The 26,402-nt window shown below is 36.0% G+C and overlaps 4 protein-coding genes across 7 annotated transcripts in view; 3 read left to right on the top strand and 1 right to left on the bottom strand.

Moving 5' to 3' along the window:
* Window positions 1-124: 124 nt before the first annotated feature.
* On the top strand, window positions 125-10,953 carry LOC136343293 (zinc transporter ZIP13 homolog). Its single transcript, XM_066289923.1, has 5 exons — window positions 125-671; window positions 7,031-7,138; window positions 9,139-9,233; window positions 9,288-9,564; window positions 9,790-10,953. Exons 1-5 carry the CDS (start codon window positions 428-430, stop codon window positions 9,966-9,968), a joined length of 903 nt encoding a protein of 300 aa, XP_066146020.1. The 5' UTR covers window positions 125-427; the 3' UTR covers window positions 9,969-10,953.
* Window positions 10,954-11,367: 414 nt separating this feature from the next.
* Window positions 11,368-15,379, top strand: FipoQ (F-box/LRR-repeat protein FipoQ). Of its 3 annotated transcripts, none has more exons than XM_066289909.1 (8): window positions 11,368-11,662; window positions 12,998-13,221; window positions 13,271-13,682; window positions 13,736-13,841; window positions 13,901-14,109; window positions 14,158-14,318; window positions 14,377-14,580; window positions 15,140-15,379. In XM_066289909.1, exons 1-8 carry the CDS (start codon window positions 11,570-11,572, stop codon window positions 15,273-15,275), a joined length of 1,545 nt encoding a protein of 514 aa, XP_066146006.1. In that variant the 5' UTR covers window positions 11,368-11,569; the 3' UTR covers window positions 15,276-15,379. The 3 variants fall into 3 exon arrangements, with proteins under 3 accessions (XP_066146006.1, XP_066146005.1, XP_066146007.1); XM_066289908.1 differs by lacking the exon at window positions 11,368-11,662 and adding an exon at window positions 12,769-12,931; XM_066289910.1 differs by lacking the exons at window positions 11,368-11,662; window positions 15,140-15,379 and adding an exon at window positions 12,769-12,931 and having other exon boundaries at window positions 14,382-14,563.
* A 144-nt stretch (window positions 15,380-15,523) lies between these two features.
* Window positions 15,524-19,367, top strand: LOC136343295 (zinc transporter ZIP13 homolog). Its single transcript, XM_066289925.1, has 5 exons — window positions 15,524-15,789; window positions 15,868-15,975; window positions 17,943-18,037; window positions 18,106-18,376; window positions 18,577-19,367. Exons 1-5 carry the CDS (start codon window positions 15,684-15,686, stop codon window positions 18,798-18,800), a joined length of 804 nt encoding a protein of 267 aa, XP_066146022.1. The 5' UTR covers window positions 15,524-15,683; the 3' UTR covers window positions 18,801-19,367.
* Window positions 19,368-20,169: 802 nt separating this feature from the next.
* The window catches only part of Trc8 (TRC8 ring finger protein), a 30,113-nt gene continuing 23,880 nt past the window's right edge, over window positions 20,170-26,402 (bottom strand). Inside the window, exons 1-2 of one of the 2 annotated variants that reach the window (XM_066289906.1) lie at window positions 24,813-25,219; window positions 20,170-22,540 (exon numbers count right to left, since the gene is read on the bottom strand). In XM_066289906.1, coding sequence (XP_066146003.1) covers window positions 20,847-22,540; window positions 24,813-25,077 — 1,959 coding nt within the window. In that variant the 5' untranslated portion in view covers window positions 25,078-25,219 and the 3' untranslated portion in view covers window positions 20,170-20,846. Of the gene's footprint in view, window positions 22,541-24,812; window positions 25,220-26,402 lie in introns of those variants that run through there. The other variant, XM_066289907.1, reaches the window with a different exon arrangement.

Genomic DNA, 26,402 nt, shown 5'->3' with positions numbered 1-26,402 from the left:
AAAGTAAAGATTGTGGATAATCTTGCTATATCTCAGATATAATGTCAGATATGGCAATGTCCGAGAAAAACGTGTGCAAAATGAAGGAGTGGGGATAAGTGGACTGTCGTTTACGTCAAAATCAGATGAATTCCTATGTAGGTAAACAGCCATCGACAATTCTCGTTCAGAATGGAGTGCAAAACGCAAAGTTTAAGATGCGATTAAACATTGTCATTATCAATAAAATGAGCATATAAGAATAAGTGTTACAGTGATAATCGCTTAGTTTTCAGTTCGTCCGGCTCAACTTCAGCGTAAGTTAGTCGGGTGAGGAATTATCAAACGTGTTTATCTTCCATTACTTATCATCTCTTATCGAGAGTCCTGATTCTTTAGTGAAAAATTCAAATCTGTCCCGCCATTATAATATAAAAAACAAAACGCTATGTTAACAAGTTCAGTCTTCTGTGTGTCTGATGTCACAAACGCTACAAAACTCGATTTCCCTTCACAAGAGTTTCTCTTGCCTAAAATGCCAGAAATTCCCGATTGGTATTTCGATGGAATCCCAGATATGCCATGGCTGTATGCTCTGATAGGATCCACTCTTGTGGGGCTGGCTGGAATAGTCCCTTTAGTGGTCAGTCAGACATTCAACATTCAAATAAATGAAGGTGATGAATTCTCAGGTAAGCCTAAGTAGCACTTTAAATACTTCTATCGAACACCTATTCTACTAAGTGCACAAAATATGATAAATTGATACCTAACAAAATGTATTTCATTTTTCAAAATAAGGTTTATGAATAAAACTGGGATTCACATATTAAAGAGGCAGATAGGTATTATCAAAATGAAGTGGTAATTTGCATAGCAATTTCTGCTATTATTGTAAATGCCACGCCACTTGACCCTACAAATAGTATGCCCCAGATTTAGTATGATGCCACTTGGTTGGCCCCATTTAACTACAAATCTTGTGAGGGTTGAGATTGAACTGGCTAGAATAAACAATCATTTATTTCAGGCTAAATGTGTTGAATTATTTACTTATTTAAAGCTACAAGAAGGCAGGGAGTGCGTTACATTACAACTTCAATTTGAATTGAATTGCAATTAATTGCTCTCAATAATTACAATTTTGTATAAACTCAGATTAGGTATATCAACACCAAAATACTTATCTCAGCAGCAAGAGAAGGCTGCCAATACATTCAAATGAAAACTGTCTAAGTAGGTACAGGAATGTGAAATTGTAGTGATAGATAGATGTTTTTATTGAAGTACGTCTGAGAAGCCAAGAGCCTAAACGAATTTCACCCATCTCGAGCCCCGCTCTCAAATCTACCTAATCTCTCATTTACTGCCTTTTTATATTTAACACTTGTGGTATCCTTAACTCAAAATTTACGCTGGGATTTACCTCATATATAAAAATATGTAGGTAACAGGGGAATTATAGTGTGTGTTATACACTGCTCAAAAGAATTTAACGAACAAGCATACTTTTGGCTATAACTTTTATATAATGAAATTTATTCAAAGCAAATCTACATACATTTTTTCAATTCCTCATGTTCCACAACGAGTATTAATAACACGGCGACATTTTGGCATAATCAAAACCACCCTCTCTATAGCGTCAAGTAACAGTTGCTACTGTTCTTTGAGGATATTCTAAAGAGCTAAATTGTCATAAACGCGTTCCACAGTGGACTGAGTTGCCTTTACGGCAGGTCCTATGGGTGCTTCGTGGGATTCACTTGGGTAATTCTGATGGCCAATTCATAAGAGTTATACTGTTATCACTGAACCAACCCGTAGTAGTGTGATTAACACGTGGACAACCATTGTCTCGCTTATAGAACAACAGCAGCGTATGCAAAAAGAACATTAGCACACAGTTCGAACACATGGCCTTGGTACCGCACTTCGTTGAGCCTTTATAGCATTCAAACCATCTCGGTTCAATAATGCAATATGGCACCACCCCATACTATCATGAAACCTCTTTCATTATTATGGGTTTCCTGAAAATGTCTCTTTCGGTCTAACCATCTTATTTCACGGCAAACGCGTTACCTTCTAGTATTATAATCGTTCGAAATTCAAATCGAACCTCATCTGTGAATAACACATTGGCCGTACTTCTAGACTCCAATGTTGGTGTTTCCTCACTTGTTGTCTATATTATTTTGAACAGTGTTTTCAAGTTGAGAGTTTGATAATCAATTAATAAAAATAAGGTTGAGTACATGAAGACAACGTGGTTCAATAGTCACGGTGTTGTACAATCACAGTATTTCATTCCATAAAATTATATAGAAAACTGCTTTTTTTCTGTAATATTTCATAAAGTCACAGGAGAAAATCAAAGGGTCCTAATAAGGAGGAATTTAAGGAAATATAGAAAATTGATATCTATTGGGCTAAATAATTATTTACTACATAGCATGTTTATTATTTACTAAATTTCTAGTTGATTCAACTGCTGAGAAGTGCTACGTCAATCAGTTTTTTTTTCAAAGTTAACATGTCGATCTAGGTACCGGTTTATATAAGTACATGGGACCCTCAATTAAAGGCTAATAGGGAAAATTATAGCCGCTTTGTGTTTATTTCCTGTTTAAATTTGCAATATGTCTGTTCCATTTAAAAGTATTGCTCTCATTTACGTTCGCAAGAGCGTTCATGATAGGATGATTTCATGCGTGGGTCAGCCTCCAAGCAGGATTTCTAGGTGCGTGTTTCACTTGTGGATACTTGCTAAGATAGAGTACCAGCGTTAGGCGCTAATTTTGACCTAAAGATGATTTAAAGCTAATAAAATTTGTTCGGCAATAGTAAGAGGTAAGTCACAGACGAAAACCGTCGATTGAGCGGTTTACTATTTCCCAACGAAAATTTTGCATTAGCGGTAGATAACACATGAATCTATCCGAGACGTACCTCCAATATTGCAACTGCAGCTTATTGCAAACAAGAAAAAGGTTGCGGTTTCCAAGTTATTTTCTGTGAAAATCAGATTCCCAATACCTGAAAAATATATTTTTTTAATTGATCTTGATTCGTTTTTAAGTTTCGTATCAAGCTTTGTACCCAATCAGCGTTCAAGTGCTTGATTTTGCGTTAAACATGACCTTGGTTAAGGTTCTCCAATTAATTTATGTAACACAAGATACCTTGCTCTAATGAATGGATCTCGACACTAATGCGGAGTAATAGTAATATCTGCTTTCTCCAAATCATTAAGCAAATTAAGCGGGTATGCAGCATGGAACATTCCCAGATCATTTTTAGTTCTTCATTTAAAATTTGAGAATCCATTAGAGATGCAGTGCATATGAAGTGAGCATTAAATATTTAGCAGTAGATATCGAGAGCCGTTTAGATACGTACTTGTCCAAATTTGTTGTGACTATATATTGAAGAATCTATGAGAGAGCTTTTACTGCTGATTTTATACAAAAATAACTACATGTACATGTAAGAGTTTCAGAGGCGTTATTTCTACTTTGCAGTCCGTTGCCGTGAGCGAAAAAATAAAACCGCTAGCAATATACCCATTTTTAGCCATAAAATCAATAAACCAAAGTTTTCTCTTCTAGTAGCTTAATTCCGTATTTTACAGGAGCACAATAGCTTCAAATAGTATTGAAAACTTTCATTAATTTCTACCATTTTCAATAAAATTTAAGCGGATATTAAAACCTTTTGATGATATGAGTGTCTCAAATGGCAGGAATTTCTGGCTAGGCAACCTCTGACCTGTAAACATGGTGATAATGTAGTATCTCTCCGTCCTATAGAATCTGACCCATTTGCGGAGTTATCTTCCATCTGCAAGAGGGGAAATACCCTCGTTTTGATTTTGGTTTTATTAGTAAACGAAAACTATATGCTGAAGCCTTGTTAATGACCTGTGAATCAATTAATTTATTTACACCTTGATTTATAAATATTTCCACATGCCTCATGTTACCAAGGCGGAGAATCTGAACACGAATCACCAAATGCAATTTTCAATCGAATATAATAAGTATCATTCTTCCCTTCTCCCTGTGTGTACCTTGTCGACAGGTATACGAGGATGATTCGGGGGACCTCAAGATTTCTAGCAGCATGGAACTGGGTTAGATTTTAATTGAAAAAAATTATTGCCGTCAAAGCTGAGGGTACCTCCAATAGACTTTACTCTTCGCGCTTCAAGATACTTCTGATTAATTAGGCAATTTACGCTCTGACTCATATAACTCGATAATCTGATATTTAAGCCAAAGAGTATGAATGAAGCTTTAATTTTTGGGTCAGTCTAGGACGTTTTCGCCACAAAAAACTACAAATTTTGAGCGTATTTCGAGGTAGTCGTACCAATTTCGCATGTTGACTTTGCAGCCACATGCGGTTCTGCAAGCATTATGTCACACCTCGATAGTCTTTGCAACACGTTTGATTTTCCAGGAAGTTTGTTGATTAATGGTTGGGTTAATAAATACGACGAATTCCTCTAGAAGATTTAATTTCTTTTAAAAAATCTTTATTATAATAAACAAATCACACGTTTTGATCGGCAATTGGTCAGAGGCGCTCATAGCTTAAACCTCGACGAAAATTCAATTGAGTTTCAAAACTTCTCTGCAATGAAGCGCAACAGATTGCATTACGTTTTTGTTTAACAAAGCAGTCGTACTTGGAGAATTCCTTTCGAGGTCCGTTCGTTACATAATGTAAAGTGTTTTATGTACAAATGCATATTTGGTAAAGCTTTGGTTGGATAAAATACGGCGATTGTCTTATCTAGCACCATGGAGCATGCCAAACATTCTAAGCAAACAATTTCAGCTTCCCTGGAATCACTCTCTTTAATAGTGTCAACACCTTTCTGATTAGTAACAAGTAGTACTCACACAAAGCCAATAATATTCAAAAATTGAAAAAAAAATCAGGCGTTTTTGCTTCAGCAATGAATAATAATTGGCGAGGGTACTTAAAAGGACCCCCCAAAAAGCCCCTTGAACTTAGCACCTCCTGATGGTTAATAAATTAATCAACGAATTATGCGAATCACTACATAAAGGAGATCTAGGGACTGGTACGGCAGTCAGTAGACAATTTATGTATTGTAATCTAATCAGAACAGGTGCTTCTCAGTCAAAGGATTAAAATCTTGCTTGGACTACTTGCTAATTGAAATATTGAGATAAACGTGCTATGGATTGCCATTTTAATTTAAAATTCAAATTATACAGGGTGTTTAAAAAAAGGGTCGAAGCTGTAACTCAGTTATTTGTGAACGGATTTTGATGAATTAAAAATCAAATAAAATTATAATTTTCAGGCTGTTAAGCAATGTAAAAGTTGATTATTCTAACTCAACTTTTTTTGCTTCAGGTGACAACTTCAGAAATTCGAATTTGTATTTACATTTTTTGAGAGAAAATATTTTTTTGAATTTAATGGTGTTTGTAGAAAATTTAAAAAATGTATAGTCGGAGAATAACGCGGACGTTCCATGACACTACACATGTTTAAATAATTTTTAATATCCAAATTTAGGATAGAGATAGTTACATAACTCGTATTGTTAATTTTTTTCAATTTTTTTAGTCAAACATTGTTTTAACGTTAACTCGTTATATATTATTAAATTCATAAAAAATGTTTCTATCAAAAAATATTTAAAAAATATGGAGTTTTATTTGAAATTCTGAAGGTAGCACATAAGGCAGAAAAAATTGAGTTAAAAAAGATCAACTTTGACGTTATTTAGTAATCCGAAAAATACAATTTTTTAAAATTTTTATCTCATCAAAATTTGTTAATAAACAACCGATTTATAGCTTCGCTCGTGTTTTTTTGAGACACTCTGTATCTCCCTAATATATAAGCCTTTAATGCAAAATTGATTTAACATAATATTGCAATCAATGCATTGTTCGAAGACTATAAACATTGATAATAAGAATTTATTTAAAACACAACTTGAAAAATTGCTGACATTTGGTATATAAAATATCTGTAAAGATTGGTATTGTTAAGTCGGGTGCAAAATAGTTAAACCAGGGGGACGTGGAGCAAAACGAGGAAGTTCGTGTGCACACAATGCAATACGATCCACTGCGTTGTGCATCATAAAATGTAACTAAATAATTAGAACATTGTTGATATTTCAAATTCTGAAAAACATAAGTGACTACATCCTGTCCTCAGATATCGTTTGGTTAAAGGCGAACCTTTTTGCCATTGATTCTCCAAAACGTCGTGTGCAAATTCAATTTTAATTATACCAACAGTCGGCAGTACCTCTCTGTTGAATAATGAAATGACGAATCGATCGTTTTTATGGACAACCGACGCTCGACTTGGATGAAAATATATAAACATCAATGTACAAAGCGTGTGCAAAAGTCCAGTTGCTACTGTTCTGCGTTTCTGTTTATTGTTCGCTGCTAATCATCGATGCTTTATGAATGGAATTCAAGGAAAATCTCATAACAGTTTGTGTGGCTTTTCCTAACCAAATAATTAAGGGTCAATACAAGGATAGACGATATTACTCATGGGTTGGCAAATAACCGAGGTATCCTTTGAAGGCCCTAGTATGGCACGTGGAAGGTGCTATAAGAGCACATGCAGCAAAATGTATGATGACATATAAGGAAATTAAATTCATAAGACTCACATAACGTCGATTAATAAAATGTCAAAAATTATATAGATATTTTGTTTTCAAGTCATTTAAGGGTGGAAATATTGACAAAATTTGCCTTGCTTACTAGGAACTGTGCAATTTGAGTAGGGCCGGACTTAGTAAGCCTAGAGCCCTTTGCGAAATGTTTAATGTTCCTACCACTAAGACACACCGTTGACCATCAGATTTGCCATCTTAAGCCCAACCCACTACCCCCCTCAGACTGGTACCGATTATGAGTTGGTTAACTGAAGCGCATTATTTTCCCATCTAGATCGGAAACCTTATTAATGTGGTCACTTTTATGTTACATTTTTCTTATTTTTTATTTGTTATCATTTCTATTTTTTTTTTAAGGATCCAGACTGAATTCACTATTGGGCTTTGCTGTCGGTGCTCTACTGGGCGATGTATTCCTCCATTCCTTACCAGAGATCTATGGAAACGGCAGCAGCGCTGCAAAGGGTAAGTCATAGTGTGTTCGAAAAACTCGATAAAATTCCACGGTTCATCGATATCCACTTAATATTAATGCACCTATGTGGATTTGTCGAAAGATATTAGAAAAAATACATTTTTATCTAATACGTGGTTTAATGCAATATAGATAATGGCCAGTTAGAAAAATCTGTATTATCGCAAACAAATACTCGTCACTACAAAAGAAAAAGAAAAAAATTTGCAAATTGAAGTGTTTAGTGATAAGTCTTGATAGTTCTTATTGATTTTGATTTGCCCAATTAGTATATGATTTGAGAGAGAAATCGTTTTATTTAATTAATTGCGTTAACTTTGATCAGGTCGAAATTCAGAATTGTATACCCATTAACGTTCACTGATTAGCACCACTCTCTTTCTTAAAACACCCTGAAAGTAGGTAACTAGGTTTAGATTTAGGTATCTACATTGGCTCAGGTTAAGCCTTTATTAGGAGAGAAAATATTTTACTTATATAAAATAGTTTTAAAAATTAGTTAGAAATCTAAAATTGACAAAAAAAGTGGAGGAAACAAGGAAGTTAATTGCTACTTCCGGTGTGACCGGAAGTGTCACCAATCCGAAAATATTAAATTAGATTCAAAAGGGTCGATTCTAGCTTGAAACCAAATTCCATGGGGCTGCGATAGTTTGAAGACAAAAATTTTCGGGTTGCATGGCTAACCCTCTATAAGTATAAGAATTGCAATAGACACTGCTCAAAAGAATCTAAAGAACTACACTTTCGCCCATGATTTTTATATAAGCAATGACATTGATTTACAATAAAATTCCTTCAACACGTTGTGTTATCACCAGAAGCATTAGTAATAGCACGCCAATGCTTTGGCATACTCAAACAAACTCATTTTATCTATAGCGTCTTGTGGTAAAAATCGCCACTGCTCCTTGAGGATTCTTCGAAGAGGCAAATGACCATGAACACGTGCCATGAACGGAGTGAGTTCTTTTACGGCATGCCCCATATGTGCACTATGAGATTCAAATCAGGTGATTGCGGTGACCATTTTATAGCAGTTACGCTGCTGTCCTAGACCCAATGCGTAGTACCCTGGCTAACATGTGGACGAACCCTGCCTTCCATATACCGGAGTTCTGGGTCAGCACAATGTGCAAAAGAAAGAACGTCGGGTTCGAACACGTGGTCTTGGTATCGTACTTGGTTCAGCGTTTATGATCAACAAACGAGCTCGGTTGGATGATGCAACATGATACCATTTCATATAATCATGGAACTTCCTCCATAATTATGGACTTCCGGAAAGTTCTTGTCTCGTTCTAACCATCTTGTTTTACGGTAAACGCGTTGTCTACAGGTGTCAAATAGAAATTCACGTAGAGACTACTTATCTGTGAATAACACATTAGCCCCATTCTTCAATATGAGGATTTGTCAACAATTGTCCTTATTTTGTAAATTATCTTGAACAATGTTCTAAAGCGTATGAACACATATCTAATTGACCACTTCTCCATAATGAGGTAACTTTATGTTATTCTAAGGGACAAAATAATTAGTAAACGCATATTTTAATATTGCTTCAAAACGAATAACTTTTTTAATCAAACAAGGATATGTTTGTGTGGATGATTGGACATTTTAGGAAATCGTTGACAGCATTAACGCAACATTTCATGACTGTTCAAGTAGAAAGGAAAAGGGACATTGGGCAACCCAGCAAGGTGTTTCTGTTCGTCGGTTTCATCAGGCATGTGTATGCACTAAGCATGCATGTTCGAGCGCACGCGTGTAGGTCTTCCGACGTATATTCCATGACGTGGCTGTGCCTACTTTGTATCTACAGCTGTTTGATGAAGCCCACGAGTAGAAACACGTATTGCCAATAAAACTACATAGAGATATGTTTTATATTCCCTTGATGATTGATTATTCTCTAACCTTAATTACTTATTTAGCGATACTATGATTAATACCGACTTTGTGTTACATGATCTCTCTTTTACAGGTCAAATGGCCAGTGGCATGTATGTGCTCTTGGGACTAATCACCTTTATTATCATTGAAAAAATTTTGGGCATGATCGAAAAGGACGGCAGAGCGGTAAGTCCCAAAGAATTGTGGCAATCAATCATGCAAATAACCAATTTCTGTTAGATGGCAGCCTACCTCAATTTGATAGCTAACGCAATAGATAACTTCGCCCACGGATTGTCTTTGGGAGGAGCCTTTTTAACATCTACTCGCATAGGCGTAACCACGACAATTGCAATATTGGGCCATGAAATACCTCACGAATTTGCGGATTTCGGGGTATTACTGAAAGGTGGTTTCTCCTGGCGGAGCGCCGCTCTTATGCAATTATCTACCGCTGCCTTCGGCATTTTAGGCGCGTTTTCTGCCATATTATTTAGCGGAGCCGCTAATACTATCGGTAAGCATTTTTTTTAATGCAATAGACCACTTTGTCTCAAAATTTCACCAATAGAAGTAAATACTTGATAAGTGTCATAGGTATATAATACAAGGATGTTTTGCGCCATTGCATTTTTTATATAAATATCTGTATCTCGCTCGCACGATTAAATTGTTGTTGCTTAATAAGACCTACTTAAATGGGTGAATGTGAAATTGATATTGCGCTCTTACTACTTTACAGAAGCCAGGACGTCATGGATTTTGCCATTCTCCGCGGGATCGTTCCTCCACATCGCCTTAGTTACTATATTACCGGATCTAATCAAGGAGAGCAATCCTAAGGAATCCTGCAAACAGATGGTTTCCATTTTAACCGGTATTCTTTCAGTGCGCGTTCTTGATGGGATTATTGACCATTAGTTCTACAGTTCAAGTTCAGGGACAGTGTTAAACTCTTTTTTAATTTACCCTTAGGGCACTGTTAATGTCCCAACTAATTGAGAATGCAAATGGATTCTGAAACCTGACAGTATTGGAAATCCGCGTGGGGGGTAAATTTAAAACGGGATTGATGAAAGTTCTGCACAACCAGATGCCATAATAGTTAGTTTTTCTGTGTACATAGTTACATGCAGTATTTTCGTTCGTTTAACAATTCATTTCTAACTGGTTTTAGTCCAATACTGATATTTTTTCTATAAGGCAGAGATGCGACACTTTTAGCCAGATGTTATTTTAAAATACTCAAATATCAGTGTGTTGATAACTCACAACGTAAATATGTTTCATCCTTTGCTGCAATTTAATATCGAAAGGGCCAGTTGATTTTTTTGTTAACATATTAAGGTTCTTTTGGACAAAGAAACACATGTTATAGTGCATGCATGCATAGTGAGTAGGTACAAATTTGTGTATTAAAACCAGTTAAACTATTATTTTCCAGCAATTATGAACAATTTTTTGCGTTTGTTTTGTTTATTAATTTCAAGTTATTTGACGTTCTTTTTATGGGAGTTTTTTAGAATACTATGTAGAAAAATTATTGCCTATTCATTAAGACATATTTCTCACTAGGGGTAAATGGCATTTCTAGGCCATTTTTGGTCTTACAAGAGAAATGTTCACGAACTTGTGAAATATCAATGTACATATATTTTTATATTCTTGTTAGAGATTCATATCGTTTAATATTGTAAAAAGCTATATAAAAGTTTTTATATATTTTAATAGCTCCTCTGTACCTAAGCGAACCGTTAGAAAATGAAATGGAAGGGAATAATACCTATATAATATTGTGATATTCTGATATACTACATACGCAGCATGGAATAAACTATAGAGTAGTACTTAAAAGTGCTCTTTATGCAAAAAAATGATAAAAATAAATGATACTTTTTCAAATTGAGACGTTCATGTAATCATCTTTACCTTGATTGGTCTGGTCCTACATCTCCTTAAAATCCACTATAGCGTTACTTAGTATTGCGGAAGCTTTGAAGTGAGCGAAATATCAACTCATATCTCCTGTTTAAATTAAGCCGCTTTACTCATCAGAAAGATTTTTCTGGTCAGCACATTTATCTAATAATGCGTCACTCAAATGCAGCCAGAGGGGCCCCAGGGATTCTAGCGTTCTGGGCAAAATGTTCGACCACCGTTCTCCTACCCAAAACCACCCAACCAAGATAACACCCCCCCCACCCCATCATTTCACACCGGTACTATTCGGATGTTATTCACCCCGCGACCATTTTTTTCGAAAATAACGGTCTCATCGGTAAAATTATTTCCGTACTGCCAGCACGCTGCGTTTTAATTAGACCTCTTACAAAGACCAGGGCCGTTGCCAAATAGACATACTTTAGGAGGAAATCATACTTGTCTGGAATCCACGTCTCTATTTTCGACCATTTAAAACACATTTCAAGCCGGTAACGGCGGGCGTCCTCATCATAATTCAGACATATGAAATTGTCTCAATTACTCCTTGATCTATTGGAAATTACTTCGTTCGTGTCAAGATGAACGCATGGGGCCAACTGGACTTGACCACTGCAGGCGCGGCTATTGTCAGGGATGATTTGACCATGAGTTTTCGAAGAACCAAAAAAATTGTAAGTAGTTGTGTTTACCCGTTTTTTTTTTGGCTGAGGGTCAATTTTGAATTCTGTGTAATATTGGACATAGATAGTGTACATTAATATATAAGATTGTCCTTTGTAAACGTGAAATGTGTGTGATGTCAATTGTTTTCTTCATTAAAATGCTACAGATGTATTGATGAAATAAGAGTTGATTCAAATATGCCGTGCCGGCTTTATGAGAGGGATCGTGTTTGGACACGGATTACCCTGGTTATCTGGAGGCGGGGATTAAAAATTTCACCCAGGTCGTCAGACTTGCTAAGGCCGGCCCTGCTCATATAAATCACAAAATTGTGATATATAGGATGGGCTTTGTGCCCTGTTAATACGAAATCGACAACTGGCTTTTTGGAGATTCTTTCGCTTACGTGAATAAACGTTAATAAGAATTAGTTGAGATTTATTATGGAACTTGATTACTTTCGTCAGTAGTTCAGTAAATATTGTTTGTCGAATTTAATTTGATTTCTCATAAAATTAAATGCTGAAGACAGGGAAAAAATTACTTGAATTGCTCGACACAGAGCGAATACAACTGATGGAGGATTTAGGGTCAGAAACGCCTCTTACTAGATAACGCTTGAATGTTAGATAATGTGCACTCTCTTACTTCATGGGGTTTCTTTAAATTTTTTTTTTTTATTATTTCTTTGTTTAGTTTAATTATGATTGTTGTCACACCACCAAAAGTAAAAAAGTATTTAAAATTCAAACGTTATGTTAAATTTCTTATTTAAATAAGAAGCAAGTGGTACCACCTGTTTATTCCATATATTTAGTACCGACCTTATGCGGGGGTAAGATTGAGCGGCAGACCAGAAGGGTCTTACACTTCAGTAGTTTTTCTTGGGCGTGAGGGCGGTAATTAGAAATTTCGCCCAGAGCGCCATACTTGCGAATGCCCGCGCTGGTTGTATTGCACTTTCCCATTTAGCACCCACTGCACCCTGCAAACTGGACAATCTTTAAATAACCCATGTTACAAGCCCATTCGGTTACCCAAATATTTATGATGGTATTTTTAGATCGTGTGCCTGCTATTTCGCGTAGTGCTATTTCCCAACTTTAGTGAATGTTTGTTACGTAAATGACACATCAGCTTGTCTTTGGTATCATAAAGTTTGAAATTTATTGAAAAAAATGGACGTTTGTCCCGATGTGTGGGGTCAGCTGGCCCTTGAGGCCTCGCAAGTGTATTTGACCGAAGGTACCGGGGCTAGAAGTCCGTTTGCAGGGACGGTAGGTGTCTGATTTCCACGAAATCGAAAACTAAATTTGCTTTAAATACATTTTTTTGTGTTTAAGACCATCGAGAAGCTGCCCGATAAGGTGCTTCTTCACGTATTCAACTACCTAGCACACAAGGAAATATGCCAAATGGCCAAGGTCTGCAAAAGGTGGAGAATGGTGGCTTACGATACCAAGCTATGGAAAAACGTGTCACTAAGACCGGAAATATCAGGCTTACATGTAAGCTCTTTGGAGTTCTTGCTAACCTTAATTAGCATCCGATTTGGCCCTTCTTTAAGGTAAATTATCTAAAAATGAAAGTTAGCAAAATAACGCACATTGCCGCAGGTACATTGAACTCCCCATTGAACTCATCACTCATACAGTTCTCCACGAACTGGCTAACAAATGCCCAAACCTTACTCACATGTTGCTGGACTTCTCCACTGCCATGCAGCTTCATGACTTCAGCGAAATGCAGGCTTTCCCCACAAAGCTGAAGTACCTCTGCATTTGTCTGTCCGAAGTGATCTTCATGGAGGGATTCATGAGGAAGATCTACAACTTCATCAATGGCTTGGAGATTTTGCATCTGATAGGGACCTACGAGAAAGTAGAGGAGGAGGAAGAGGAGATTTACGAAGTCATCAACGTGCACCGGTTGAAAAGTGCCACCCCCAATTTGAGGGTGATTAATTTGTACGGGATTAACTTTGTGGATGACACACATATTGACGCTTTCAGTTCAAATTGCATTCAGGTAAGTGAGTGATTAATCAATTTGGTGAATAATGTTTAAGAAGTTGAATGTAGTTGGAATGTTTAGCGGTAAACTACTGCAACAAAGTGACGGGAAGTACTTTAAAAACGTTATTCCAAAGAAGCAGGAGGCTAAAGTGTTTGTTAATGAATGGTACAAGTGAGTATTCTGGTAGAATTCGCATTGCAATTTCCTCATCAGCCAATTGTCTCATTTAGATCTGAAAAGTGACTATCTAATGCAAGTAGAGTGGGAAAAATGCTCCCTCCAAGAGTTCGACATAACTGCTACTGACCTGTCCACAGAATGCCTGCAGGACATGTTAACTAGACTCCCAGGGCTGCGGTTTTTAAGCGCAGGGCAAATAAATGGCTTTAATGACTCCGTGTTAAAAACCTGGATGGATCAAGGCAATGCTAGAAACTTGGTCGGTACTTTACACCAAAAAACATGGATATAAAAATTTTCTTTGCAGGTCGCTTTAGATTTGGACAGCTCCGACAACCTCTCGGAGGACGCAATATACAAATTCCTTTGCAAACATGGCCACCAACTGTGGGGTCTAGGTTTATCTGGGATGACTCACATCACGGATTCTCTCTGGCAATCGATCTTGCCTATCTTGTCTAATGCAAAGTATGGCGAAATTTCATATTTCGATAATCCGACACAAATAAAGTTTTCTTCATTAAAGAATAGTTGTCATGGGGACTCAAGAGCGTCTTGGGGTGAATATACTTGCTGATCAACTTATGGATAGTATTGCCAAAAACTGCTGCAACGTTGAGAGATTGGAATTGAGATGGGATCCGGAAAACCTAAGATTTTCCGACAAAAGCCAAAAAGCTATTGATACGTTAAGAGTTAAATGTCTGAAGCTGAAGTGTTTGTGTTTAAGGTATAGCACATTTAAATAACAAAGCGCCCCGCTTGGCCATTTCTCTTCAAGGCAAACACTTTGCTTCAAATAAGCTGTGCTTAAATGAATTGTGTACAATATTAATAACTAAGAAGCATGTGATCTCTGTTCGAGGCAGGGTAAGGCCATTGAAGGCAAGAAGCGCGCCCAACTATATCCTGTTCACTTATTATTTGGATCTCGTTCGCTCCGGAAATTTAATTTTAATGTACTAAAATAAAAATAACAATTTATAAAATATTAACAGTACATGACCCATGCAACAGTAGAATAGAAAATGTGAGATTCTGAGATTTTCGTTTACTCCAGATGTGAAATGAATGAGATTGCACTAACACGATGACACACAATTTCTATTAAGTCGCCCTAGTCAGTTTCCAAAAAATCCTATAACTGCTTGCTGCTTAGTTACTTTCGTCATGGAGCGTGAAACAAAGAGTTTGTCTCCTGCTGAAAATGGAAAAGTAATGCAAATGGACACAAAACCATAGCCATACATAGAAGTTTTCCTTAGTTAACCAATTTGCGATCTTTTCAGTGATGGACGGTATTACGAGATCGTGAAAGCCAACTTCGAAAGAGCTGATCGCATGACGGTGGTGAGGACCCTCACCAACTGCAGAGTCTCAAACTATTACCTCTTATCGAATTACAAGGACCTGGTGTTCAATTAATAATCGGATAATCGATTAACTCACAGAACAAATGAACTAACAGAAAAAAAATTATGTGATACGCTACAGAAAAATAAATTGATGAACTATTTATATAACGATAACTTTCTTTTGATGTTGAGCGCACCACTCGGAGAAATCTTCCGGATAATGCTTCAGGTTTAATTTGGACAAATGATAATGTTAGTCAAACGGGAAATTCACAAAATCTGCAAATCAGAAAAAATTGAGTTGTGAGATGATAAATTATTAACAGCTATTCGATAGTGGATTCTTTATCTTCAGGGATTCTTAGTGAATCCTTTTTATATAGCATGGGTGCGAGTCTCAATCTCCTCATTAGATTATATTTGACCAAATTGGAGAGACCTCCTGTTCCAATTTATTTACTAATTTAACGATTCTAGAATGGCAGGTAACCGCAGCTGGTGCGATAATATCTTAGCGTGGCTCGGTGTTACAATTGTGGGACTCACTGGCATATTTCCTTTGGCTCTCAACACTCGATTAGAAGGTGAGATATGACCATAATTGCTAACGTAAACTTTATATTAGGGCTCAATCATAATTTTATCAATACTTGTTTAATTAGGCCCCTTGTTAAACTACGCCTTGGCCTTTGCTGTTGGCGCACTGTTGTTCGAAGTGTTCTTAGAGTTATTCCCTAAGATCTATGGGAATGAAGAGGTGACTGAAGATGGTAAGCAAGGATGTTTTAAAAAAAATAGTGATAACTTCAGGTATTTTATCATCGGATTTTTGTTAAATACATTATTATTATATTAAGTTATTTTTGTCGACAAATACCTTCAATTGACTGAAAATATCTTAATAACTAATTAAATGGGTACAATAGCAAATTTTACGATTTGTTTGTTGAATGGGAAAAACCGCACGTAGATCGTAGCCAGATTATACATATGTATATCTCTAAGGTGATTTACCTATGGATAGCTCGTTGTGGTTGAAATGGAGAGGTTCGCATTATTTGTCTGCTCTGACGAATCCCCGAGTATGGGTGGGCATGTCGTCAACAAAATCCAGGATTTTGGTTTGTTACCATCCATAAAAACACCACCTTCTAGGTGTAAGTTACTTGTAATTTCACCAAAAATTGTGCAGAGCCTATTTTAGAGAAAAAGACTAGTCTTGAGAACTGTACCGGCCTTGGGAGGGGGTTTGCTTCGACAGTTTTATTAGATCTGTGATACGCTACTGAACAACATTTTAGGCGAGTGGGGTTTTACGAGAACTCATCTCAAGATGCAATACTCATTTAGTGTTAAACCCTTCGTTAGTAAATTGAGAATTTTTGTTTGCACTTTGTAACTATTTAACTGATGAAAAATCAAGAATTGCGTTGCTATAAAATATACAACAGCATAAATTTTACCAAATTCAGCTCCCTAGTAACTCCAAATTTTGCTATAGTCGTGAGGTTTTGTCATCAGTCTCGTATCATTTTGCTAGATATAGACATGACTAAATTATATCAATATTTTTCTCGCAAGTGTATCTATAAGTATGAAGAACAAAGGAACTTAATGATATTGTTCTCAGTCATTTATAAAACAAACAGTGATCAAGATTTCGTTGAACGCAATAAAAGGAATCAGTAAATATGTAAGATCCATTTATCTTAAATGTTTGTTCATCGGGGATCCACCACCATGTAGAGACCTCCTTAAGAATCTTTAAAATACATTTTTACGACATCATTTTTTGAAGATATCCGCAATTGTGTGGATACTGACGATAATCATGGATCTAGGTGCTAGTTTCAGAAAAATTCATTGAAATTTTCTTTGGCGATCTACACATCAACGCCATTACAAAATTAGCAAGTTACGCACCTATTACTCTGGAAATTATCAATAAAGATGCATCTACTTTAGATAAAGGGTACCTTAACTGTACTAAAACTGAGTACTTAAGGCACATTCAAATTTCCACTCCCCAGTTATCATTAATTTTGATTAAACTTGATCAACTTATGCAATTTGTTGTGGCAAAATTACATGTTTTTTGCAAGAAAAAACTAAATGCAGAGGTGATAAATCGTACAATATAACTTATCCAAGGTAAAGTATGTTTGTATAGGTATTAGTCATGCATTAAATTCAGTACCGGTCTTATGGGAGGGCGAGGTTCGGGGATGGCCCAGTGCGGTGCACTTTCCGGTCCGCAGTTTTTCTTAAAGGTAGGAGGGCGGTAATTAAAAATTTTGCCTAGACTTGCTAAGGCCAACCCTGATTAGATTACATGGAATATGCAAAATTTTGCTTTATTTGAGCAAAATCCAAAACATATTAAATATGTAAAATGGGAGTTATAATTTGCAAAATGAAATAATCTGTGGAGGAAAAACGTAGACTTTCCCTCGCCCACCTCCTCCGGATAGCATAGAAAAAAGCGACGAACAATAGGGACAAAAATAGGAAGGAAAAATGCTTAAACTGGATAAGAATAATAATTATAATTTCTATAGAAGAAAACCCGACTTTCGATGTGCAAAGAAGCTAGGAACTAGACTTTTATTCTCCGTTCCTTATGTGACCCGAGCTATTAATGAATTACTTTTATTGTTATCTCATAATGATAATACGTGTGATACGTTAATATCAATAGAAAATATTTTATGTTATCATAATATATCCGCGTTTTTAGGTGAGTTCAAAAAGAGCGTTTACATTCTTTTGGGATTAACGACCTCTGTTGTCTTGGAAATAGTCCTCGGGTTCTTGAAATCGGATCAGAAAGCAGTGAGCATTTTATAAAAGAAAAAAATACTCTGCAAATGTTTTTTAATCAAAAATCATCTCCTATTTAGACTACAGCGTATCTAAATCTAATCGCTAATGCAATAGACAACTTCTCTCATGGAATATGCATAGGAGGGGCTTTCTCGATCTCTAGACAAAGTGGAATTAGAGCTACAATTGCCATCATTTTTCACGAAGTTCCTCATGAATTTGGGGATTTCGCAATAATAAAAAATGGTGGCTTTACCGATTTTTGGGCAGCTACTTACCAGATGATTACTGCTGCTTTCGGGGTAGTTGGAGCATTATCTGTCTTACGCTATAGGCAATCTAGTAAGGGTAAGTTGTTTTCCTATTGACTACAGGTTCGTCAAGATTATAATTGAAAATTACACTGAGGAGCGCCTTTTTTGAATTTTGAATTACGCAAATTGGCCACAATAAGCAGACCAATTATGTATACTTTTCACTAATAAGCATCATGCTCTTCAGTTTAGCACACATGAAATTTTATATTTCTTTGCGATGCTTTATTACAGAAACCGAAAGCAGCTGGATAGACCCTTTCATCGCAGGATCATTACTCCACATTGTTTTGGTAACCATCCTCCCAAGTATTTTGAGAGATGATACTACCATTGACGATATTGATCATTGGGCCCGATTTTGGTACGTGATCATTGCTTTAGGAAGCACTTTTCTTTTCTACGCAATTAACACTATACTGGAGGAACACGAGAAAACCTCGGTCAAAGACGATTAAGGGATCAGGTCGTGTGCTCTACACCACGCAAATCAGCATTTGAACAACACACTTTTCGGTACTGGCGCGGCGAAATTCTTTATTTTGCAATCAAATGGAAAATGCAATGCAAAATGGAAAACTGGTAACTTTCTGGTCTCTGTTGACGTGACAAAAAAACAGATGGCCTTTTCTCAGCTAATAGGTCAAGAATGTCCCCAATAAGGGACTAATAAAACTAGGACTATTCCTGCCTTGACAAGGCTTAAATTTTACAAATGAACACAATCTGGATAGCAGGACAAAGAGAAAATTATTTCTGGTATTCGATGCGTGGACGGCGACTTACCCAGCATCTTCTATCGGGGGCCGATAATATATCATTTTTCCGCACTAGCACCGAAATGTAACTTCAAGTGTTGATTGTAACAGTGGCAAATTCATTAAAAAATTCAAACAATTATTATATTAGGAAATAAATATAGTCTATTCTCGATAACGTATCGGCATAGCTTAAAATAAGATTTTAATTTTTTGCTGTATTTTAACGATAACAGAGCAATGAGAAAGTAAACATTTCAAAAGAAACCAGCGTTTCATTGAATTGTGGTCTTAAATCCTATACATCACATAACTGGTCAGTGTTGCATGTCACGAATTCCAGAACATCAAAGATTGTTCCTGACACTTACCAGATCTTTTTAAGTATCGAGAGAAAAGTTCATCAAAACATTCCACCTTGTACTGGACAACAAAATCTCAGGTCGGGCCATTACTGATTTCGTGCTATCCGGAGCTCATCAGACGGCTATAGGCAAGTATAATGGCGCTTTACGGAGCTACTGGGTGGTGCAACTAAATTATCAGTCTGTAGAAGCCCTAAAACTTAAAAAACGAACTAATAAAAATATGGTTTTAAGTTAATCACCGTGTCTTTTATTTAAGGAGACGTCCTAGCGAACAAGTTTATAAGAAACACGCTCGTAAAACTCAACAAAAGATACAAAGTTAAATTTTTGGTCGCTAGTTGTGCATCACCCTGTACTCCAGAAGAACATAAAGGCTTTCTATGAGGAAATCTTACAGAGACGAAGAAACTATTTAAGCCTATTTACAACTTTTTACAGTAAATACATCAAGTAAGTCTATGAATTTGAAAACAATACGTACCTCAGTATGCAGCAAACGATGTAATTTACAACTCGACTGTAGCAAATTTGATTATAAAATAAAAAGTTTTTTACGTTTAAGTGTTTAGAGCAAATGTCACAATATATTTTATTACTATATTGTTCCTCTTTTCCAATAAGCGATTGAACTTTCCTTCATCATCTCGTAATGGCAGAAAGACCGTGGTGATGGCGCTGATAATCTAATCAAATCATCCATATTAATGTCGAGTTAAGATTTATTTTCTAATCTGAATAGTGCCACACTAACTAAGAAACATTCTTGACTTAAAGAGAAAACATTTTGCACGTGAAGGTAGAGGAACAAATATATTAGTTATGCCGTATTTTGGTTTTCTGTACAAATCTCTCTATTTACATTATACTACTGCTTCTGAATAACAGAGCAGTACTAAAAGTGGGACGTTACTAACAAAGGACTGCAAAATTTGCCGGTACTGCATAATAATTTAATTCGCTAAAACCGATCAGCATTTTTCCTTTGGAGCTAGAAATGTACTAGTTGAACATTTTTAGAACTGCTGTGTTACTAGAATCACCGTTTAAACATTAAAATTCTAAAAATAAATGGTCATGAATTGACTTTGAAAAAATGAGAAAATATACAATTTCAAAATCACATTAAAAGAACATTACAGTGATAAATGCGACATTTTATTGAAATCCTTAAGCCACCTTCCTCATGACAGAATTTAATATGCTTTGTTACAATTACCGGAAACCAAAAATATACCACAAAATTTTTCCTGCACTATCTTATGTCCACTTTTAGTTCCACCCCACTTCAAGTCAAAACAAATATTTTCTCAAAGCCAATTATGATGAGTAGAAAACAATCCCAGATTCCATTTTAGACTCTAAATCACAATACGTCTTATCACCTGTTGTGCAGTTCTCCTTCGCCGACGAGAGGCACCGCAAAGGGGTCTTGGGCAGTCTCAGTAGCCTTGTCATCGTTGAGATGCAAAATCTCGTGACACAGTGGGCATCTGTCCTGCACGTAGAGCCACTTCCTCAGACACACGCCGTGGAAGAAATGTTTACATCTCGTTATTTTCGCTGTCTGCATCTCTTGGTAACAAATTGCGCAGACATCGTCCAAATTGCTCAGTTGTTCGGGACTAGCTTCGGGTAAACTCTCAATTTTATTCACCGCCGTTCTTCGCTTCATGAAGACCGACCATCCTGCTTTAGCGTCGCACCAAATGTTGAAATACGCGTGGATGCACATCATGACGGCTCGAATGGCACTTCCGCTTTCGAAAATCAAGATCCAGGCACCGTTGAAGAATAAAAATATCCCGAAGCAAAATTCGACGGTATTGCCAAATGAGCGAATATAATAAATATAGTCGTCCAGCGCTTCCCAAAAGGCGTCTCGTTTTGCGTCGTACAAAAACAGACAATAAATAGCCAGGGAGACGAATACCTTGACTATAACTTCAATGCTAAAAGCAGTTACCGCAAGAAGCCAGGTTGAGGTCTCCTGCGTAGTCCACAACAAATACATCAACGTTAGAGAGAGAACCACTAGTACTACGCATACAATTAAGGCATGCGCATGCCTGCGAATGGATGGGTTATGTGAGGCACTAAGGCTCATTAATAACGGGTTAACGATGTTGTGAGTGAAGTGAAGCAGAGCAGTGAATAAAAGGCAAAAATTGCGGCAAAGCCGCACGAATCGTATTTCCGGTTCCAGACCGGTTAAACCAGTTTGAAGGGCTAAAATATAAAACACTATGGCAGACACAGTTCCAAAATTCTTGTCATTTTCATCTTCGGTTAATAAAATCCATTGGAAAAATTTGCCAACATAATTGCAGATGTACGACACCACACTCGTTAACCCAAGTACTGCGGTTAAAGTGTCGCATCCGGAAACTAACAGATACTTTAGAAGTCTAAAGCAAGGCGTGTGCTCATCGTTAACGTCCCAATGTCCAGCAAACATAAATATTGCTGTATGCTCCAATGTTCGCAGTATCCAGAAAGCTCGAAGAACCTCCGGAACGCTCAGTCTGAGCCACTCATTTTCAACCAAAGCCGACACTCCGAAGTTGGAAATCAACGTTCTGGCATGCCGATAGCCGTTATAGAGCGAGTTTGAAATCGACATAAACGAGGACCACAATACGAATTTGATAATAAAAATTGGTAAAATGGCTGATATAAACGGGCTGTATCTGAGAAAAGTATTGGAAACTGGCAAAACGGAACAAAAAGACGGAATCAGGAACGAAACCGGTAAAAGTTTTTGTATGGTCGAATACCTGGGCCCCAGATGTATGTTAATAAATATAAAAGCCAGTATCGTTTGCAGGACGTAGTTCTCCACCACTTGGTGCATCCATCCCCGTTCTTCTTGTAGTTGCTTGAGATTGAAGTTTGATATAAGTTGCAGAGGCGATATTGTTACATTTAAGTGGTCCGCGCTGGTTAATATTGTCCTTACTGTTCGAATGTTCGTGAAGTATGAGGCCAACACTAATCCTACTGACATTAGGTACAAATAGACTATCATAAGATGCTTCGTGTTCAACATGAACATACACATTGCTGACGCGCATCCTGAAAGAAAAAGAACAATATTAGCCAACAACCTTTGACTCATTAAGATTATCTCACAATACCAATTTTTTTGTTGAATTGATTGACTCTAATTACGAAAAAGGGCATTTAAAGCATTTTAAAGGAAATTGTCAATATGAGGAAACAATTTTTTTAATTCAACGTTTCGAAAAAAAACAAAACAATGGCTTCGTTTTTTTCAATATAAAATATGCAGCAAGGAACACATCATTTTGAAGATCTTCAAATTTCCTACTCAACTGTACCAAAATGTAGGCTTCCTTATTGAAATTTTTCATAACTTTAAATTTTTTAAGAAATGTTAAAAATTATTCACCTTGCAATAATACAAATGGTCTTCAAACTCTTGTCGTACATCTTTAAACATCTGTTGTGAAATGTTACAAAAGGCTTCTACAATTCTTCAATGTAACACTTGAAAAGCCTGTACAGGAGTTGCGCAAACCACGCTTTTAAACTATTCTTAAAGCAAAACGTCAAGAGGTGTAAGATCAAGTGATATACCTGACTATTCTATGGTACCTTTTTTCTCAATCCATCTACAGGAAAATTATCGCCAAGAAACATAATGTGGAGAAGCACCATCTTGTAGGAAATTAATACATCCCTATCAAATATTGGGTGTCTATTCTTATTCATTCTTCTTATGATGATTTCAGAGAATGACCCATTTTTACAACTAAATTTAAATTTAAAAATATATGTAAATACATAAACATTTTCGCACATTGCTTAGAGAATTTGAAGATCTTTAAAATAATACGTTACTTGGCCCAACTTTCCTATAACAAAAAATTAAGGGGTTCCCACTCCTACGATATTATCGATTGGAGGTGAGATCTTTTTTCATTTTTCGTCTTCCCCTTCCGTTCTAAGATCACGTGTCTCCGTGTCTAAGCATGTTTAATTTTAGTTTCCACTTCTAAAAATCTAGTGTTGGCAAATTTAAAAAACATACCCGGTGTAATAATGGATGTTAAAATCACTGAAAAAATCTATATGAATTTGTTATATCTTAATTGGCAACTTAACATATATAAATACTTAATAAGTAGTAAGATTCAAGAGGTACACAATACTTAGTGATAATGCTAAATAAATCCAAAGTCATCATTACTATTGAAACAATAACATATTAGAAACTTAATTTATGGTACTGCGTTAAATTCTAGAAATTGCTTAAATCGTTGCGAGCGTTGGCAATACTGCTTAAATCTCCGCACAATGGATTAATAGAAATAAAAATGATTAGTAATAGTGAAAAGCAATAAAAGTATGTTGTTGACGTAATTATTACTTATAAGATTACATTGAGTAATCTCCTAAGTTACCCTAATTATATTAGGAATCTACTCTCCAATATATGTACTTATCCTCCTAACTTATGAGCAGATAGGATGAAGTTTGATTTTTTAAAATTAATTCAAGGTAGTTAGTATGGCAGCATAGTACCTTTTCCTCAAGAATGTTCATATAAGGGCGTCATAGAGATAAGAATTAGACAAAACTATTAATTGCATATAATTGGATGTATTATAATTTAATTAGAGTTCATATTATCTCATCAAAAAATGTTTTTTTTTCTTGCCCTTTCCACCATTAACTAGAAATTACTCAGCTCTAACACATTTCAAGTGTAAAATATTAGAAAATTTACAGTATCCTAAAAATTGGTCAAGGACGTTTGATGGTCTTTAAATTTCCTAGCTGAAGCCTTTGACAATGAGGCTAATCTGACATTCTTGAAAGTAACATTTGGTATGATTGATAATGCTGAGCTCTCAGGCTTTCAAATACATATTACACAGCACTTCAATAAATGACAAAAGAATTAAATGGGTTTATTCACTTTTCTCGTCTTGTAACAATAATCCCATGTAAAAAAAGATCCTCTCAAGAGTACAAACTCTGATAACTGATGAAATATAAATGTTAACATTGACAGTATGACAACAAATTTTCTTCACAAAACTAGAGGTACAAGTCATCCATAAATGCTAGTGCAGAAATTGGTCAAATCATACTGACCACAGCCTAGAAGATTGGATACATACGCAATTGCAATTTGTAAAGATTCATTCTGTAATCGAGATGAAGCTCGGGATGAAATGATTGGACACAGCTCCGTACCCCATCAAGGCATTTATGAAAAAGCATTAATTTAAGTGAATGATTTCATATTCTAGCAGCGCTTAATAGCAAATTAGATGGGGCTCAAGCAAATAATTATGTGGGAAAAGTTGATACTAACCAATAGCTGCAATCAGCAACTTTATCACAGATACAAAAACATATTTTGAGACCTTTGTGTCAAATAGAAAGTGCAACGTCGTGTTTGTGACGTTACCATCGACCTTTTCGCTTTGGTCTCCAAAATATTGGAACTCCGGATCGGAAAGGTCTTCATAATATCCCAGGCCTGTTTTAAGGATTTCATCGATCAGGAACAAGGGTGGCACCCGTAATAACACCTCCACTAATCCAAAAACTCTACCTCGAAACAAGCGTAACGACATTTCATGGCAAAGAGCTGCGTTTCCTAATTAAATTGTGATTTTTCCGATTTTAAGGATATTTTGCGAATGCTTAATAAACAAACGTCATTTCGTTGGAATTTTTTTACGGAAAATAGGTCGCCGTGCCATCTGGAAATTGTCATTTTTTTATGCTGTCAATGCCAACAGTGCTGCCATAAGTAAAATCAGAAGGATGACAGGAAAATCAGTAGTATACATCAAAAGTCGGTAGAATGTAAACTACGTCAAATATAAAATTTGCTAAATATTTTCCAGTTTTTCAATGTCAATATCAAAAGTATCAATAGCGTTACTTGAATCTTCCCGTCCTAAATAGCACAATAAGGGTAAATAAGAGACTTGCTCTTCGGCGGAATTAAGTGTACCAATCACAAATGAACTCTTAGTCTTTCTGCACGTAACACATAGCAGAGTCAATGTAATAAAAATATAACAAATATGTTAGTTGTCACAGAAAGATCTCTTCTTTGATAAAACATTAAAAATTGTGGAACTTAGATGTGATATTGGTAGATTGTAATAAATAAAGATCGGTAGTTTTACTGACAAATCTGAACTCATCGTAATACTAACTTGCAGTGAGAAGTTGAAATAATAAACGCATGTGGCGACCTCTAATGCTAAGAAGCATTATTAGTCACGCAAGAAGGAAGATACATTCGATTAACAATACAGTTTTCTTCCAAGGATTTTTACTTTAGAGTTGGTTTCTAATTCATTAATGTGGTTTAGGTGCTTGAAGAAGTCGTAAATTGACGAGGAAATAATAAAAAGTATTAAGTTATTAAAAAAAAAATGATTGTTTGGCATCTCTATCGAATATCGACTAATTAAACATAATTCTAACATAGTACTCTAAAAAATTCATAGATGTGGCAACCATATTCTGAACTGGTATTTTTCACGGATAACATATACTGCCGTAATTCTATAACATGTGAGAGTGGGAATAAAGTTTTTGGTCGCGTTGGTTTAAAAGAGAAATTGAGTCGAAGTCTCAATAATATGAAACGAAAGTATCGAGGTTATTTGGAGGGCATTTTTTATAACAACCGAAATTTTGATTATTGCACCAAAATGCAGGACTGAATCTTAACATGTGATACATCAGCGTCATAATAAAAAAAAACTGAAACCTTCAAAAATGTTAAAATCCAAGATGGCACCCGCAACCAAGATAAAGTTGATGATGGTTGTTGAAAATCGAAACGTAAGATTTCACATATGACATCACCACGGTATAAAAAAGGAAAAGTTGCAATGAGGAAGTAACAATTGTTTTGACTTACCTCGTCTAATCAATC

The sequence above is a fragment of the Euwallacea fornicatus genome, chromosome 14 (genome assembly GCF_040115645.1).
Source record: "Euwallacea fornicatus isolate EFF26 chromosome 14, ASM4011564v1, whole genome shotgun sequence".
In the NCBI taxonomy this organism is placed as follows: domain Eukaryota; kingdom Metazoa; phylum Arthropoda; class Insecta; order Coleoptera; family Curculionidae; genus Euwallacea; species Euwallacea fornicatus.
The sequence above is the reverse complement of the archived record's forward strand: the minus strand, read 5'-3'. Positions and strand labels throughout refer to the sequence as shown.